The 12935-nt window shown below is 56.1% G+C and overlaps 1 protein-coding gene across 3 annotated transcripts; it reads left to right on the top strand.

Annotated features, from left to right (window-relative positions):
- The first annotated feature begins 278 nt into the window (after positions 1 to 278).
- Positions 279 to 12687, top strand: TSKS (testis specific serine kinase substrate). Of its 3 annotated transcripts, none has more exons than XM_084257283.1 (11): positions 279 to 461; positions 820 to 1045; positions 7424 to 7519; positions 7685 to 7768; positions 8041 to 8124; positions 8665 to 8951; positions 9415 to 9609; positions 9962 to 10135; positions 10744 to 10879; positions 11939 to 12063; positions 12193 to 12687. In XM_084257283.1, the coding sequence occupies exons 1-11, from the start codon at positions 292 to 294 to the stop codon at positions 12347 to 12349; spliced, it is 1734 nt and encodes a 577-aa protein (XP_084113409.1). In that variant the 5' UTR covers positions 279 to 291; the 3' UTR covers positions 12350 to 12687. The 3 variants fall into 3 exon arrangements, with proteins under 3 accessions (XP_084113409.1, XP_084113410.1, XP_084113408.1); XM_084257284.1 differs by having other exon boundaries at positions 11896 to 12063; XM_084257282.1 differs by having other exon boundaries at positions 8014 to 8124.
- Positions 12688 to 12935: the final 248 nt, after the last annotated feature.

Here is a 12935-nt window from a genome sequence, read left to right as displayed (position 1 = left end):
TGGGCTCCTCCTTTGTGTGCTCCGGACTGGAGTGAACACACATGGAGGTTCTGAAGGGGAAGACATAGAGTGGTTTGGACCTAGAATCCTGGGCAGGAAGAGTTCACTAAGAAGCCCTGGGGGAGCCAGCCCATCTCCGGATCCCTGTGCCCCCCCCCCATTTACTGGGGCCCAGTGGTTGGGTCCTTTATGAGGCAGGCTGGGGTGGGCAGGGGACTCTGAGGGTGAGCGGTCAGAATAGGTGGAGAGTCTCAGAGGAAGGAGCCTCTGGGAGCAGGGCCCCCACACGCCATGGCGAGCGTGGTGGTAAAGACAATCTGGCAGTCCAAAGAGATCCATGAGGCTGGCGACCCCCCTGCGGGGGTTGAGAGCCGCTCCCAGCTGGTCCCTGAGGCTCCCGGGGGGGTGACCAGCCCGGCCAAGGGGATCGCAAAAAAAAAGAAGGCCGTGTCGTTCCACGGGTGGGTTCGCCGCACCCTGTCGGGGACGGTCCTAGTGCCCAGGACCACCTCCAACAGGACAGGAGTCCCGCCTGGGTGCTGAAGAGGCCGGGGCAAGAAGGAGGGGGCAGGAAGGGGGCGCTGGGGGCGAGGGAGGAAGAGCATGGGAGAGAGAGAAGATGGCGGGATGCAGGGAGGGAGGAAAGGCAGGAGGAGAGGGGACTAGTGGGGGTGGAATTAGGCAGCAGGGATGGCGGGGGGATGAAGAAGCGGGAGGGGAGGCTGGAGTCGGTGGAGGGGTGTGAAGACAGGGGGCAGGAAGGGCCATCCTCCAAAATCAGGGCTGGATTTTCACCTCCCGCCCATTTCTCCTTGCCAGGGTGGAGCCTCGGATGTCCCACGAGCCAATGCACTGGTGCCTGAACCTCAAACGGTCCTCGGCCTGCACCAACGTGTCACTGCTCAACCTGGCCGCCATGGAGCCCACGGACTCCTCCGGCACAGACTCGACCACAGAAGACAGTGGCCAGCTCGCGCTGCCCGGGCCTCCTGCCTCCCCCACGCCACCCTGGGCTCCAGATGACCCAGACATCACGGAAATACTGGTGAGAGGCCCCTGGCTGGGGAAGACAAGCATCCTCACCCTTGCGGTAGGCAAATACTGAGGATGGGGGGAGAGGAAGGGCTTCTTGATTGGGAAGAAGTTTCTGGTCACTCTCCAAGGCCCAGGGAACTGCCTTCTACTCTGTTCCATGATGGTGAATGCTGTTTCCTCTCTGAGAGTTTCAACTGGGTTCAAAACTACAAGTCAGTCCAGGTCCGCACCCTGGGTGAGCTCCCAGTCTGCTGGGGACAACAGACACAGGATAGGAATGAGAAACGCCACAGTGAAGGTCACACTGGAGGGCTCAGAGAAGGGCCTCTCAAGCCAGGTTGGGTGTATCCAGGAAATCTTCCTGGAGGAGGCAATTTTGGAACTGGGTTCTGACGGATAAATAGACGCTCCCTGAGTGGAATCACTAAAGAATCTGTGGTCAAACAGGGGAGGCAGACAAGATGGAGAGGAATTTAGAGGATTCCTGGCTCTTAAAGGATATAGCTTGGTCCTTTAACTCCTCTGTCAAACTCCACCCTACTCCACCCCCATCAGGCTGCCCCTCGGGCTAAGCCCAGCGCTGGGTTTGACGAAGATACTGAGAATGACGACATCCATGGTCACGATGGTGCTAGTAAGACTCGCTAGTATTTCCATGTTCTGGGAGCCTCAGTTTCCTCACCCATAACAAGGAGATGCTTTTGCTCTTTCCACAAACACTTCTTAAATGCCTACTATGTGCGAGGCATATAGCAGGACCTCAGAAAATTCTGGATGTAACTATTCATACTTCACAAGGTCATCGTGACAACGGTGCATTCATAGAAGTGTTTAGCACGGTGACCAGTCTTAGGTACAGACTAAGCATGGGTGGTTATTGTGGTGATTTATTCCCACTTCACAGATGAAGGCACAAGGTCCTGAAAGGTTGAATAGCATACTCAAGGGGCCAAAGCTTGTAAGTAGCGAAGCCAGGCTTAGGAATCGGGGAAGGGGTCCCCTGCACTGACAGGGCACGTGCGCAAGGCGTTAAGCAAGGGGTTAAGACACAACCCATGAAGCTACCCACAGCCACTGCAGCATGAGTTTGATCCCCAGCCAGGGAGCTACCCACATGGCGCAGCAGACCTCTCCTGACTCACCCGCTGCTCCCCTCAGCAGTGTGTTTCAGTCAGTCTGCCTGTTCTGCTCCCCACTCTGTCTCTGGTGAATCCTCTCACCCCCACCCTTCTGGCGGGTACCCTAGTTCTTGTATGCATAAATAAATAAATCTTTAAAAAAAAAAAAGGCAACCCTAAGCTGGATCTCGGTGAGGAAGGCATTCCCAGGCAGAGCAGGGAAGGGTGTTCCAGTTGAAAAGGACAGAGGTTGAAAAGACCCCATGGGCAGGAGGACCTGGCAGCTGGCACTTGTGGATTGTGAGCTGAAGCAGGAGGGGAGAGGGCACAGGCCACAGGGTTGGAGCAGGGAGAAACATGGGTGATGGGGAGCCAGTCTGGGTACGTGGACAGGGGCGATAGCGGACGCCCCTGGGGGTTGAGCTCCAGCCCCATCTACGGAGCACCGCTATGGGCCAGGCACTGTGCCAGCCGCACCCGTCCAGGAGATAGAGGCCATCACCTAACCTCATCCGGGTCTACGCATGACCCCACGCACGACAGGGGTCCCCATGGGCGACCCCATGCAGCCCAGGTGTGGGGGGGGCCGCGACCCCGCTGCCTGTAATTACACCCCGTGATGTTCACACATCGCCAAAACCACCCAGCGACCCAGTTCCCACGCCGGAACCCGCCATTAGGTGACGCGTGACTGTAATTAGGTTTAAAGACAGAAAAAGAAAACGGGATGGCGTGGCCCCTGCACGGCCGCAGAGCTGGGTCGGGACTCCAGTCCAGAGGGCTTGATGCGCAGGCAGAAGTGCTTCCTCTGGCTGGAAATGCCCCTGGGGCCGGGAGGAGCTGCCTGGAGGGGAGAGACAGAGGCAGGGAGGCCGGACAGGAGGCCGGGCGCGAGTCCAGGGAGGAGGGCCAGAGGGGCAGCGAGGGAGCAGGCCAGGGAGCCATGTCCTCCCCCACAGAAGGGCCCCCCCTCTCGGCAGCGGGCGGGGCGGCTGCAGCGGCCGCCTCCCACCAGAGCCAGCTCTGAGTCATGTCCCCCAGCGCATGATGCCGCCTGAGAAAGAGCCCTGGGCAGCTGGGAGAAGGCTGACAGGGCGACGAGCTGGCTTTGGGGTTCAGGTTGCTTCTCTGAAGTGGAAAAAGGGATGACAGCCAACACCGTGGTGCAGCGGGAGGCGTGAGGGGGGGCAGCGGGAGGACACCCCACTCAGTCCCTGAGCTCCGCCAGGGAGAAGACCGGACAGAGAGGAGGGGTGGGGGACCCCGAGAGACAGGGGGACAGAGACCAGGGCAGAGAGTGGAAGGCAGAGACTCGAAGCAAAGGAGACCAGGACTTGCTGCTCCGGGAGACAGAGACAAGCAGAGACATTTGGAGCACGGGAGAGCACTGCGGGACAGGGCCAGGGGACCGTGGGGGCGGGGAGCAGGTAGTTTGGGCGCTTGTCATCAGCTCTGACATCCTGATGAGGCCATAGGCTCAGACCGAAAGGCCTTCTGGAAGGTCAGTGAGTCAGCGCAGAGAGCGCCCGGGCAGGCCCACGCCCCGCACGCGCTGAGGCTGCTAAGAGGGCTCGGCCCTGAGCGCCTTCAGGGTAGACCCTGCCCTGTCCTTACTTTCAACTTCGCTTACTGAAGGGCCCTCCCTGAGCCCCGTCAGTGCCATCTGGGGATCGTCAGTCCCAATTCACGAGACAGGGAAGTGAGTGAGGACAGGTGCAGAGACTGGGACTACGGCGTTACAAGGCCAGTGGGTGACCCAGGAGGGGCCTGACCTTGGAGCGCTCGCCAGAGTGGGCAGCAGAACAGGCGGTTCCACTGAAATACACTGCTGAGGGGAGCAGCGGGGAGACAGGCGAAGTCTGCTGTGCCATGTGGGTTGCTCCCTGGCTGGGGATCGAACTCAGGCTTCAGTGGCTGGTGACAGCTTGACAGTGCTGAGACTTTAACCCTTGCACCATCAGGGAGGCCTGAAAAGTCTCTTTTCTTTTTTTTTTTTTTTTAAGATTTATTTATTTATACAAGCACTGGGCACAGTCAGAAGCGCGGGAGGGAGAGAGAATTCACCAGAGCCAGAGCGGGGAGCAGAGCAGGCAGAAGGACCGAAGCACACTGCTGAGGGGAGCAGCGGGCGGCAGGAGAGGTCTGCACAACATGTGGGACCCTCGCCCGGCGGCCAGGGATCGAACCGGTGCTGCAGAGGCTGTGGGCAGCTTCGCAACCCAGAGCTCAACCGCTGCACCACCAGGGGAGGCCCTAAAAGTCCCTTTTTGATGCCTCACAAGAGTTGTATTCCTTGGGCCTCCCTGATGGCGCAGGGGGTTAAGACACAACCTATGATACTGTTTGCAGCCTCTGCAGCACGAGTTTGATCTTGATGGCATATGGGCCTCCCCGGTGGCGCAGCGGGTTGAGTGCCATGCTGTGAAGATGTCCGCAGCCTCTGCAGCGCGGGTTCGATACCCAGCCAGCCAGGGAGAGAACCACATGGCAAAGCAGACCTCACCTGTCTCACCCGCTGCTCCCCTCATCAGTGCTTTCGGTCCATCTGCCTGTTCTGTTCCCTGCTCTGTTTCTAGTGAATCCTCTCACCCTCCCATGCCTCCGGACTGAACCCCAGCTTTGGTATAAATAAATAAATCTTAAAAAAAAAATAGGGGCCTCTCTGGTGGCATAAGGGGTTAAGACGCAACCTATGAAGCTGTCCACAGCTACTGCAGCACAATTTTGATCCCCCTATGGATAGGGGGGTGACTCACATGGTGCAGCAGACCTTTCCTGTCTCCCCACTGCTCCCCTCAGCAGTGTACTTTGGCCAATCTGCCTGTTCTGTTCCCCGCTCTATCTCTGGTGAATCCTCTCCCCACATCTCTGGCCTGTCCCCCAGCTCTTGTATGCATAAATAAATAAATCTTTTAAAAATGAAATAAAATAAAATAAAATTTCTCATACTACTCCCTTCTAATTATTTTCCATTCCCTAGTATTGTAGCCATGGTCCCCTCCTTCCTTCCGCATTTTGGTGATTGGAGTTTTCTCTTTTTCATAGTTCATCTAGCTAAGGATTTGTCAGTTTTGATGATCTTTTCAAAAATCCAACTTCTGCTTTTGTTGCTTTTATCTGTTTTTGTATGCTCATTCTTCCTCCCCTTCCACTCCTGTCTGTATTATTTCCTTCCTCTGCTAGCTTTGGATTTAGTGTGTTCTTCTGGGGTGTGCATGTTTTTGTTTTTAAACCCTTTATTCTAGTTTCTTAAGGTAGAAGGTAACTGATTATCAGTTCTTTTCTGATGCATTTTCAGCTCTGAAATACCCTCAAAGTATTGTTTCCACTACATGCCAAATGTTTTCATTTTTCTTTACCCAAAATTAATTTTTTTAAAGGCATGTTTTATTTATTTATTTGTTTGTTTGTTTGTTTATACAAGCATTGGGTACAGTCAGAAGCGCGGGAGGGTGAGAGAATTCACCAGAGCCAGAACGGGGAGCAGAGCAGGCAGACTGACTGAAGTACACTGCTGAGGGGAGCAGCGGGCGGCAGGAGAGGTCTGCACGCCATGTGGGACCCTCCTCCGGTGGCCGGGGAGCAGCTGGGGATCGAACCGGCGCCGCAGAGACCGCAGGCAGCTTCGCAACCCAGCACTCAACCGCTGCGCCACCGGGGAGGCCCCAAAAATAATTTTTTTCAAATATTTATTTATGCATACAAGAACAGGGGTACAAGCCAGAGGTGTAAGGGGTGAGAGGAGTCACCTGAGACAGAGTGGGGAACAGAACAGGCAGACTGACTGAAATACACTGCTGAGGGGAGCAGCGGGGAGACAGGAGAGGTCTGCTGCGCCTTGTGGGTCACCTCCCTGGCCAGGGATTGAACTCGTGCTGCAGAGGCTGCGGATTGCCTCATAGTGCGATGCTTAACCTCCTGCGCCACCAGGGAGGCCCAACCTTAGAAGAATATTTCTTAACACAGTTGCTCTCCAGAACAATCATGCAAGAAATGTGATGTCCCCACTTACGATGGCGGAAACTTGTTTTCTCTTTTCTGTTTGTATAGTGACCTTCAAAGGAACCAAAATAACTGGTTTAAGCAGAATCGCTCCTCACATAAAAGTGTCAACAAGTGTGGCAGGTTTGTTGGAGCGCAGTTTACAGGCTCCTGTGTTCCGGATGCACAGTCACTGCGAGCTTGTCAATCACTGCCTTCCAGTCAGGGGAAGGGAAACCGGAAGAGGGAGGACCAGGCCTTCACTTTCATGGCACAATCCTGTGCCCACATCTTGCCCACTTTTCTCCCACTGGCCGGAACTGATCAAGGGGGCTCTTTAGGTCTCCCTTCAACTGTGACATAGGAATAAAAATTATACTAATGATGTCACAAGTTTGACTACAATAAAAACACACAATAACATAATTTACACAAGATAGACAATACAGGGCCTCCCTCGTGGCGCATGTGGTTAAGACGCAACCTATGAAGCTGTCCACAGCTACTGCAGCACAAGTTTGATCCCCGGCCAGGGGTGTGACCCAGAGGGCATAGCAGACCTCTCCTGTCTCCCCGCTGCTCCCCTCAGCAGTGTATTTCATCATTCTGCCTCTTCTGCTCCCCGCTCTGCCTCTGGTGAATCCTCTCACCTCCCACGCATCTGGCCTGTACCCCGGTTCTTGTATAAATAAATAAATAAATATTTAATAAATAAATAAATAAACCAAGGTTCTGGGTTTAAGTTCTGGTGAGGCCACTTCATATGCTGTAAACCCGGGAGTACAAGCGACACCCTTCCTGAGCCTCTAAATGGCACAAATATCCTCAACAAGAGGGGTGGCTGTGAGAAACAAGAGAGAAAACGCTTACATGCTCAGCCTTGCGCCATGTGTCCGCTCCCATCTGGAGAGTGAGTTGTCTTAAGATTTCCCCAGTGCCTGGAGGGAGATACTGCATTTTAAAAGTTTGTGTCATTGATGTGTGAGGACCTCAAGGATGTTTGTCTCAGTGTTTGCTTAAGATTATCCTTTCACATGTCTAAGGCGCCCATCCCCCGCTTCCTTCTGGATCCTTCTTTTTCTTTCCATCCACCAAGCAGAATCTATCCTTGGTTTTAGTGAGGATTACCAGAATCAAAGAGGCACAGGCCTGGCCCCAAGTCACGCAGCCATTCCAGTGCAGAATCGCGCTGTAAAAACCTAGCTTCCTCCCACTTCTACAGCCTGGGACGGGTCTGTGTTTTTCCTGGACTTCATGCCCTCAGCCACCCCTTTCTGCTCCTTCTCCAGAGTGGGGTCAACAGTGGATTGGTTCGCGCCAAAGACTCCATCACCAGCTTGAAGGAAAAGACCACCCGGGTTAATCAGCACGTGCAGACGCTGCAGGTACGAGGCACCCCCTTCCTCCCGGGCCAGGTTCCCTTCTTAGAGCCTCCCACGGACTCAAGGCCCAATAGCCCTGTTGGGGGAGCTTATGAGGCAGAGGGAAAAGGCCTCTCCCCAGGCCCAGCTTTCCCTTGCATGGAGGCTAACCCGTCTCCCCTGCTCCAGAGTGAGTGTTCTGTGCTGAGCGAGAATCTGGAGAGGAGACGGCAAGAGGCAGAAGAACTGGAGGGGTACTGCAGTCAACTCAAGGTGAGTGGCTGAGGGGCAGGAGTGGGGTGTGGGGAGGAGGAATTAGAAGGAGGGTAGAAGGAAAAGTGAGGAGGGATGGACAGGAGGTGAGAGGACAGGAAGGTAGCACAGAAGTTGAACTGGCAGCTACCCTGACACTCGAGGGGGAGGTTGTGCAGGGGGGCGGGTGTATCTTGTGGGAGGGACAGGAGCCTGTAGGGAAGAGGTGCTAGGGGTCGGGAGGCGGAACTGGAATGGGAAGGCAGGGGCCCCCCCCTGGTATCCTGACCCAGGAGAACTGCAGGAAGGTGACCCGGTCCGTGGAAGATGCTGAGATCAAAACCAATGTCCTGAAGCAGAACTCTGCCCTGCTGGAGGTAAGGGTGGGGCCCAGCACTGCGGAAAGAGCCTGTCGCGGGGAAGGTGCTTAGGTAGACTTGAGGTGGGACTTTCCACCCTGTCACTACCGCGTCACCACAGCCACTACCCCACGGCCCTTCGTGTTCACTATCATATTTCTCCAAGCACAGACACATTTAGCTCCCAGAGCAGGACTGAGTGTCTCCTCACATACCCACTCATTTCCCAGCAAAGTGTGGGAAAAGTTTCGGTTGTTCATCCAAGATGGGAGGGCTGGGATTTCACCCCTCAGAGCCGTGAAATGGGGGTGGCGGGCTGGACAGGGGTTGCATTGGGGGTTAAAGTGAATTGTTCTCCACTAGATTTGAAATGGGAATCCTCACCTCGGTATGGCAAGGGGGAGCCATTCAGACATCACGGGGAACTTCCCAACATCTTGTGCTCACATCCATACTTTCCAATCTCAGGGACGCATTGGGAATGCGGGGGTAAGGTGGGGTGGAGGTGCCTGCAGGAGGCCAGGGACGGACGCTGGAAACCGCCCTCGTCCCGCGCAGGAGAAATTGCGCTACCTTCAGCAGCAACTGCAGGATGAGACGCCGCGGAGGCAGGAGGCCGAGCTGCAGGAGCTGGAGCAGAAGCTGGAGGCCGGCCTCTCCCGGCATGGCCTGGGCCCCCCCAGTCTGCCCCAGGGCGGCTCCGGGCCCCCTGGGAGCCCTGAAGATCCCCCGCGGTCACGGAGCCTGGCTTCCGGGGGCTGGGGAATGGGCCCCCGGGCGGGGGAGGGTCCCCTCGCGAGTGAGCAGGAGTTGCAGAAGGTCTCCGCTGGCCTGGAAGAATTAAGGTGGGTGGGATCGGGGGTGGGCCCTCAAAGTACCTAGGTGGGAACTTGGGGGGTGCACCTGAAAGGGCCTCACTTGGAGGGGGGTCACACAATTGAGTGTGACCTGGAAAGGATGCACTTCGAAGAGGTGATTTTTGAGGCCGGGGCTGAGGGAGGAAGATCCGCTCTGGTGAATGGAGGTGGGCGGGTGTTGGGGTGGTGGGGGGGAAGGTCATCCGAGGCTCTACGTCTAGTGGGGCAGGGTGAAAGCCCGCTTGCCTTCAGGAGCCAGATCGGGAAGAGCTGATGTGGGACTGGGAGGCAGGAGGAGGAAGGGCTCAGGATGTCTGATAATGAAATAGAGGGGGGATAGGGGAGGATTCCAAGAAATGGACCGGACAGAATTTAGGGCCTGGGCGGTTCTGGGGACATGGGTGGGGCGTGCCCACACCTCGCTCTGACCTTGTGGCCTCTGCCCGTCTAGGAGGGAGGTATCCTCGCTGACCGCCCGGTGGCATCAAGAGGAAGGGGCGGTGCAAGAGGCCTTACGGCTGCTGGGGGGCCTGGGCGGCAGGCTGGACGGCTTCCTGGGCCAGTGGGAGCGAGCTCAGCGGGAGCAGGCGCAGACGGCGCGGGGTCTGCAGGAGCTGCGGGGCCGGGCCGACGAGCTGTGCACCATGTGAGGACCGGGGCGCGTGGGCCAATCAGCAGTGGACCTGACATCAGGACCCTCCAATTGGAGTGGGGAGGGGCGTGGCTTGCCTAATAAGGACTGGTGGGCGGAGCCAAGTGGAGAAGCATGTGCTCAATACTTTAAATGGACAATGGGCGGAGCCAAGGTGTCAGGGAAAGCCAATCAGAGAGCAGGGTGGGGCATTCCAGTCCTTAAAGCACAAAAGGGCAGCGCCAATCAGCAGAGGGGTGAGGTGTTATGGACTCGTGGAGGTGCTGGAGTTAAAATGGGGGGATCCTTGCTAGAACTTTGCCCTTAGAGAGGGGACCCCTCAGCTATGGTTACTCTCACGCCCCAGGGTGGAGCGGTCAGCAGTGTCTATGGCTTCACTGAGGAGTGAACTGGAGGGGCTGGGCCCAGTGAAACCGATTCTAGAGGAGCTGGGGCGGCAGTTTCAGAGCTCTCGGAGAGGGTCTGACCTCTCCATGAGCTTGGATCGGAGCCCCCAAGGCTCCTGTGCCCGCTGTGCCAGGTAAGGGGGAGCAGCCTGACTTGGAGTGCATCGTGGGTCTGATGAGGACAGAACCTTGAAGGAGAGGGGACACTGGGAGAGTGAGGGTGGAGGGATCCCCGTGGGCATTGTAGGCCGGCCAGTCCTGTTACATTATGGGGGCCACGCTTTTCCTCAAAGTGAACCCTCTGCCTTGTGGAACACAAAGACTCGAGACCTTTCACATCCTAGGTTTCCAGTGCATGGTAGGAAGGCTAGGAGGTAGCACTTGGGTTTCTGTGTATTGTGGGAAGGTGAGATCTTGGCGTATTTCTGAGCCCGGAGAGACCATGCTTGATTCAGATTAGGAAGACCAGTGTGTGGGGTGGAGAAAGGATCTTCCAATACAACCAATGCATTGTGGGAAATGTGCATCTTGAAGTGAGACCCATCTCCTGAGCTTTGGACCTGGGAATCCCCCTTGCTGTGAGCCAAAGGCTCTCTGATGCACTGTAGGTTGAACCCAGTGCATAGTGGGAAGGTTGCCTGGGTGGAAATAGGATGGGGGAGGTGTGAGCAGGTGCACACAGAGCATCCTGGGAAGGGAGCTGGTACTGGGCCTTTCACCTGGTGACTACTCTCTCCCCCAGCCAGGGGCAGCAGCTGTCCACAGAGTCCCTGCAGCAGCTGCTGGAGCGAGCACTGACCCCGCTGGTGGATGAGGTGAAGCAGAGGGGCCTGGCTCCTGCCTGCCCCAGCTGTCAGCGGCTACACAAGAAGATTCTGGTACCAGGAACCATGGGCCACCATGCCCCACTTTTCTGTCAGAGCAGAGGGAGGGGAGCCCTGGGCAGAAGCATACAGCTGGGGTGTGGAAGGATGGGACAGGTTGAGCTGTGGGCAGCAGATATTGGGGAAAACACTTGATGCTAATGCATCTTGGTGGGGGAGGGACAAGCTGTTTGGGGGTTCATGAGTCACAGCTCAGTGACGATAGAACCTTGGGTGATAGACTCGGGCCCCAGCATGGTGGGACTTTGGTTCTGGTGCATTGTGGGACAACAGGAGACAGATACCAATCTACAGCATCAAGGAATATAAGCCTGGACCTTAAGATGGGTTGTGCATGGTATGGGGTCATTGAGGTCAGACAGGGGACCCAGCAGAAGAAGGGCATCTTGGGACAAGGAACCACAGCCTGAGTGGGGACTTGCTCCAGACTGAAGTCCACCAGCTAATGCAACTCGAGGCCTGTGTGGTACATTTGGAAACAGAGAGCTCATATATTATGGGATGTTGGTCTAAAGTCTGATGGGATATATGTTGTAGTGGGTGAGACTGACAGGTGAGGCAGCATGGGAAGTGAATGTCTCAGAGCATTGCTAAAGACATGGGGCTTGGTGCACTGTGGGATAAAGGCAACCAGAGCGCAAGGACTACTAATGTGACAGAGATGATGGTCTAATCAGTAAGGAGATGTGAGGACCAGAGAATTCTGGGATTCAGAAGGTCACCCATGACAGGACACTGGGACCCAGTCACATACCAAATGCATGATGGGTCATGGGCATTAGGGGACAAGATGATAGCTGCTGATTGGATGCTTCCTGGGACATAGAAGGCCCGTGCTTTAGGGGACAGACATGTGTTTCATGCACTGTGGAGTTTGGAAGGCCAGTGAATTGTGGGATGCTGGACTCAGTCTCGGGCTTGAGGCGTGAAGGGCTGCCTCGGGGAGGAACATGGGCCCCCTGGGACCCTGCCCCTTGCCATCCGCGATCCAGCTCCCCCTCCACCCCCAGCGCAGTCCTGCAAGCCCAGCTGCGCCTACGCTCCTCTCCCCAGGAGCTGGAGCGCCAGGCCTTGGCCAAACACGTCAGGGCAGAGGCCCTGAGCTCCACCCTCCGGCTGGCCCAAGACGAAGCCTTGAGGGCCAAGAACCTGCTGCTGACAGACAAGATGAAGCCGGAGTGAGGAAGGAGGCTGAGGGCATGGGAGGAGGGTGAGATCTTGGGGACAGGGCCTGAGTCACCCCCTCCTTCCATGCCAGCCCCGTGGCGTCTAGCCCCGTCAGCACCAACTCTCCGTTCTCCTTACAGGGAGAAGGTGGCCGCTCTAGACTATATGCATTTGAAGATGTGTTCCCTCCACGATCAACTCAGCAGCCTGCCACTTGAGGGGTCCACAGGGACAATGGGGGGAGGAAGTGGTGGGGGGGCTCCCCCAAAACGTGGGGGCCCAGCCCCTGAACAATAAATGGCCCCTCATGCTGGCATGAATTCCTTCTCCTTTTTGATACTGAAAGAGGATTAATAAACTGCAAAAAAAAAAAAAGAAAAAGAAATCGCACACATGTGAGTGTGTGCACCACAGTGGACTGTGGGGGGACTGTAGGTGCTTCGGTGGGCAGAAATCCTATGCTGTCAAAATACCAACAAGGGTGTAAAACAATGGTAACTTCACTAAAAAATTTTTTAAAGATGTATTTTTTTTTGTGTGTGTGTGGTGGGGGTACCCTAGCCAGTGGCCGGGGAACGAACTGGCGCTGCAGAGGCTGTGGGCAGCCTCGCAGCCCAGCGCTCAACCGCTGCGCCACCAGGGGAGGCCCAAAGATGTATTTATTTTTATACAAGAACTGGGGTACAGGCCAGATGTGCAGGAGGGTGAGAGGATTACCGGAGACAGAGCGGGGAACAAAACAGGTAGACTGACGAAATACACTGCTGAGAGGAGCAGCGGGCTAGACAGAAGTCTGCTTCGCCACGTGGGATTCTCACCCGCCAGTCTAGATCGAACTGCAACAGGGTGGTCCCCAGGAAAGGGGGAGGTTCCCTGCCCCACC

The sequence above is a fragment of the Talpa europaea genome, assembly GCF_964194135.1.
Source record: "Talpa europaea genome assembly, chromosome: 16".
NCBI classification, from domain to species: domain Eukaryota; kingdom Metazoa; phylum Chordata; class Mammalia; order Eulipotyphla; family Talpidae; genus Talpa; species Talpa europaea.
Note: the sequence above shows the minus strand (reverse complement) of the source record. Positions and strands in the feature narration are given on the sequence as shown.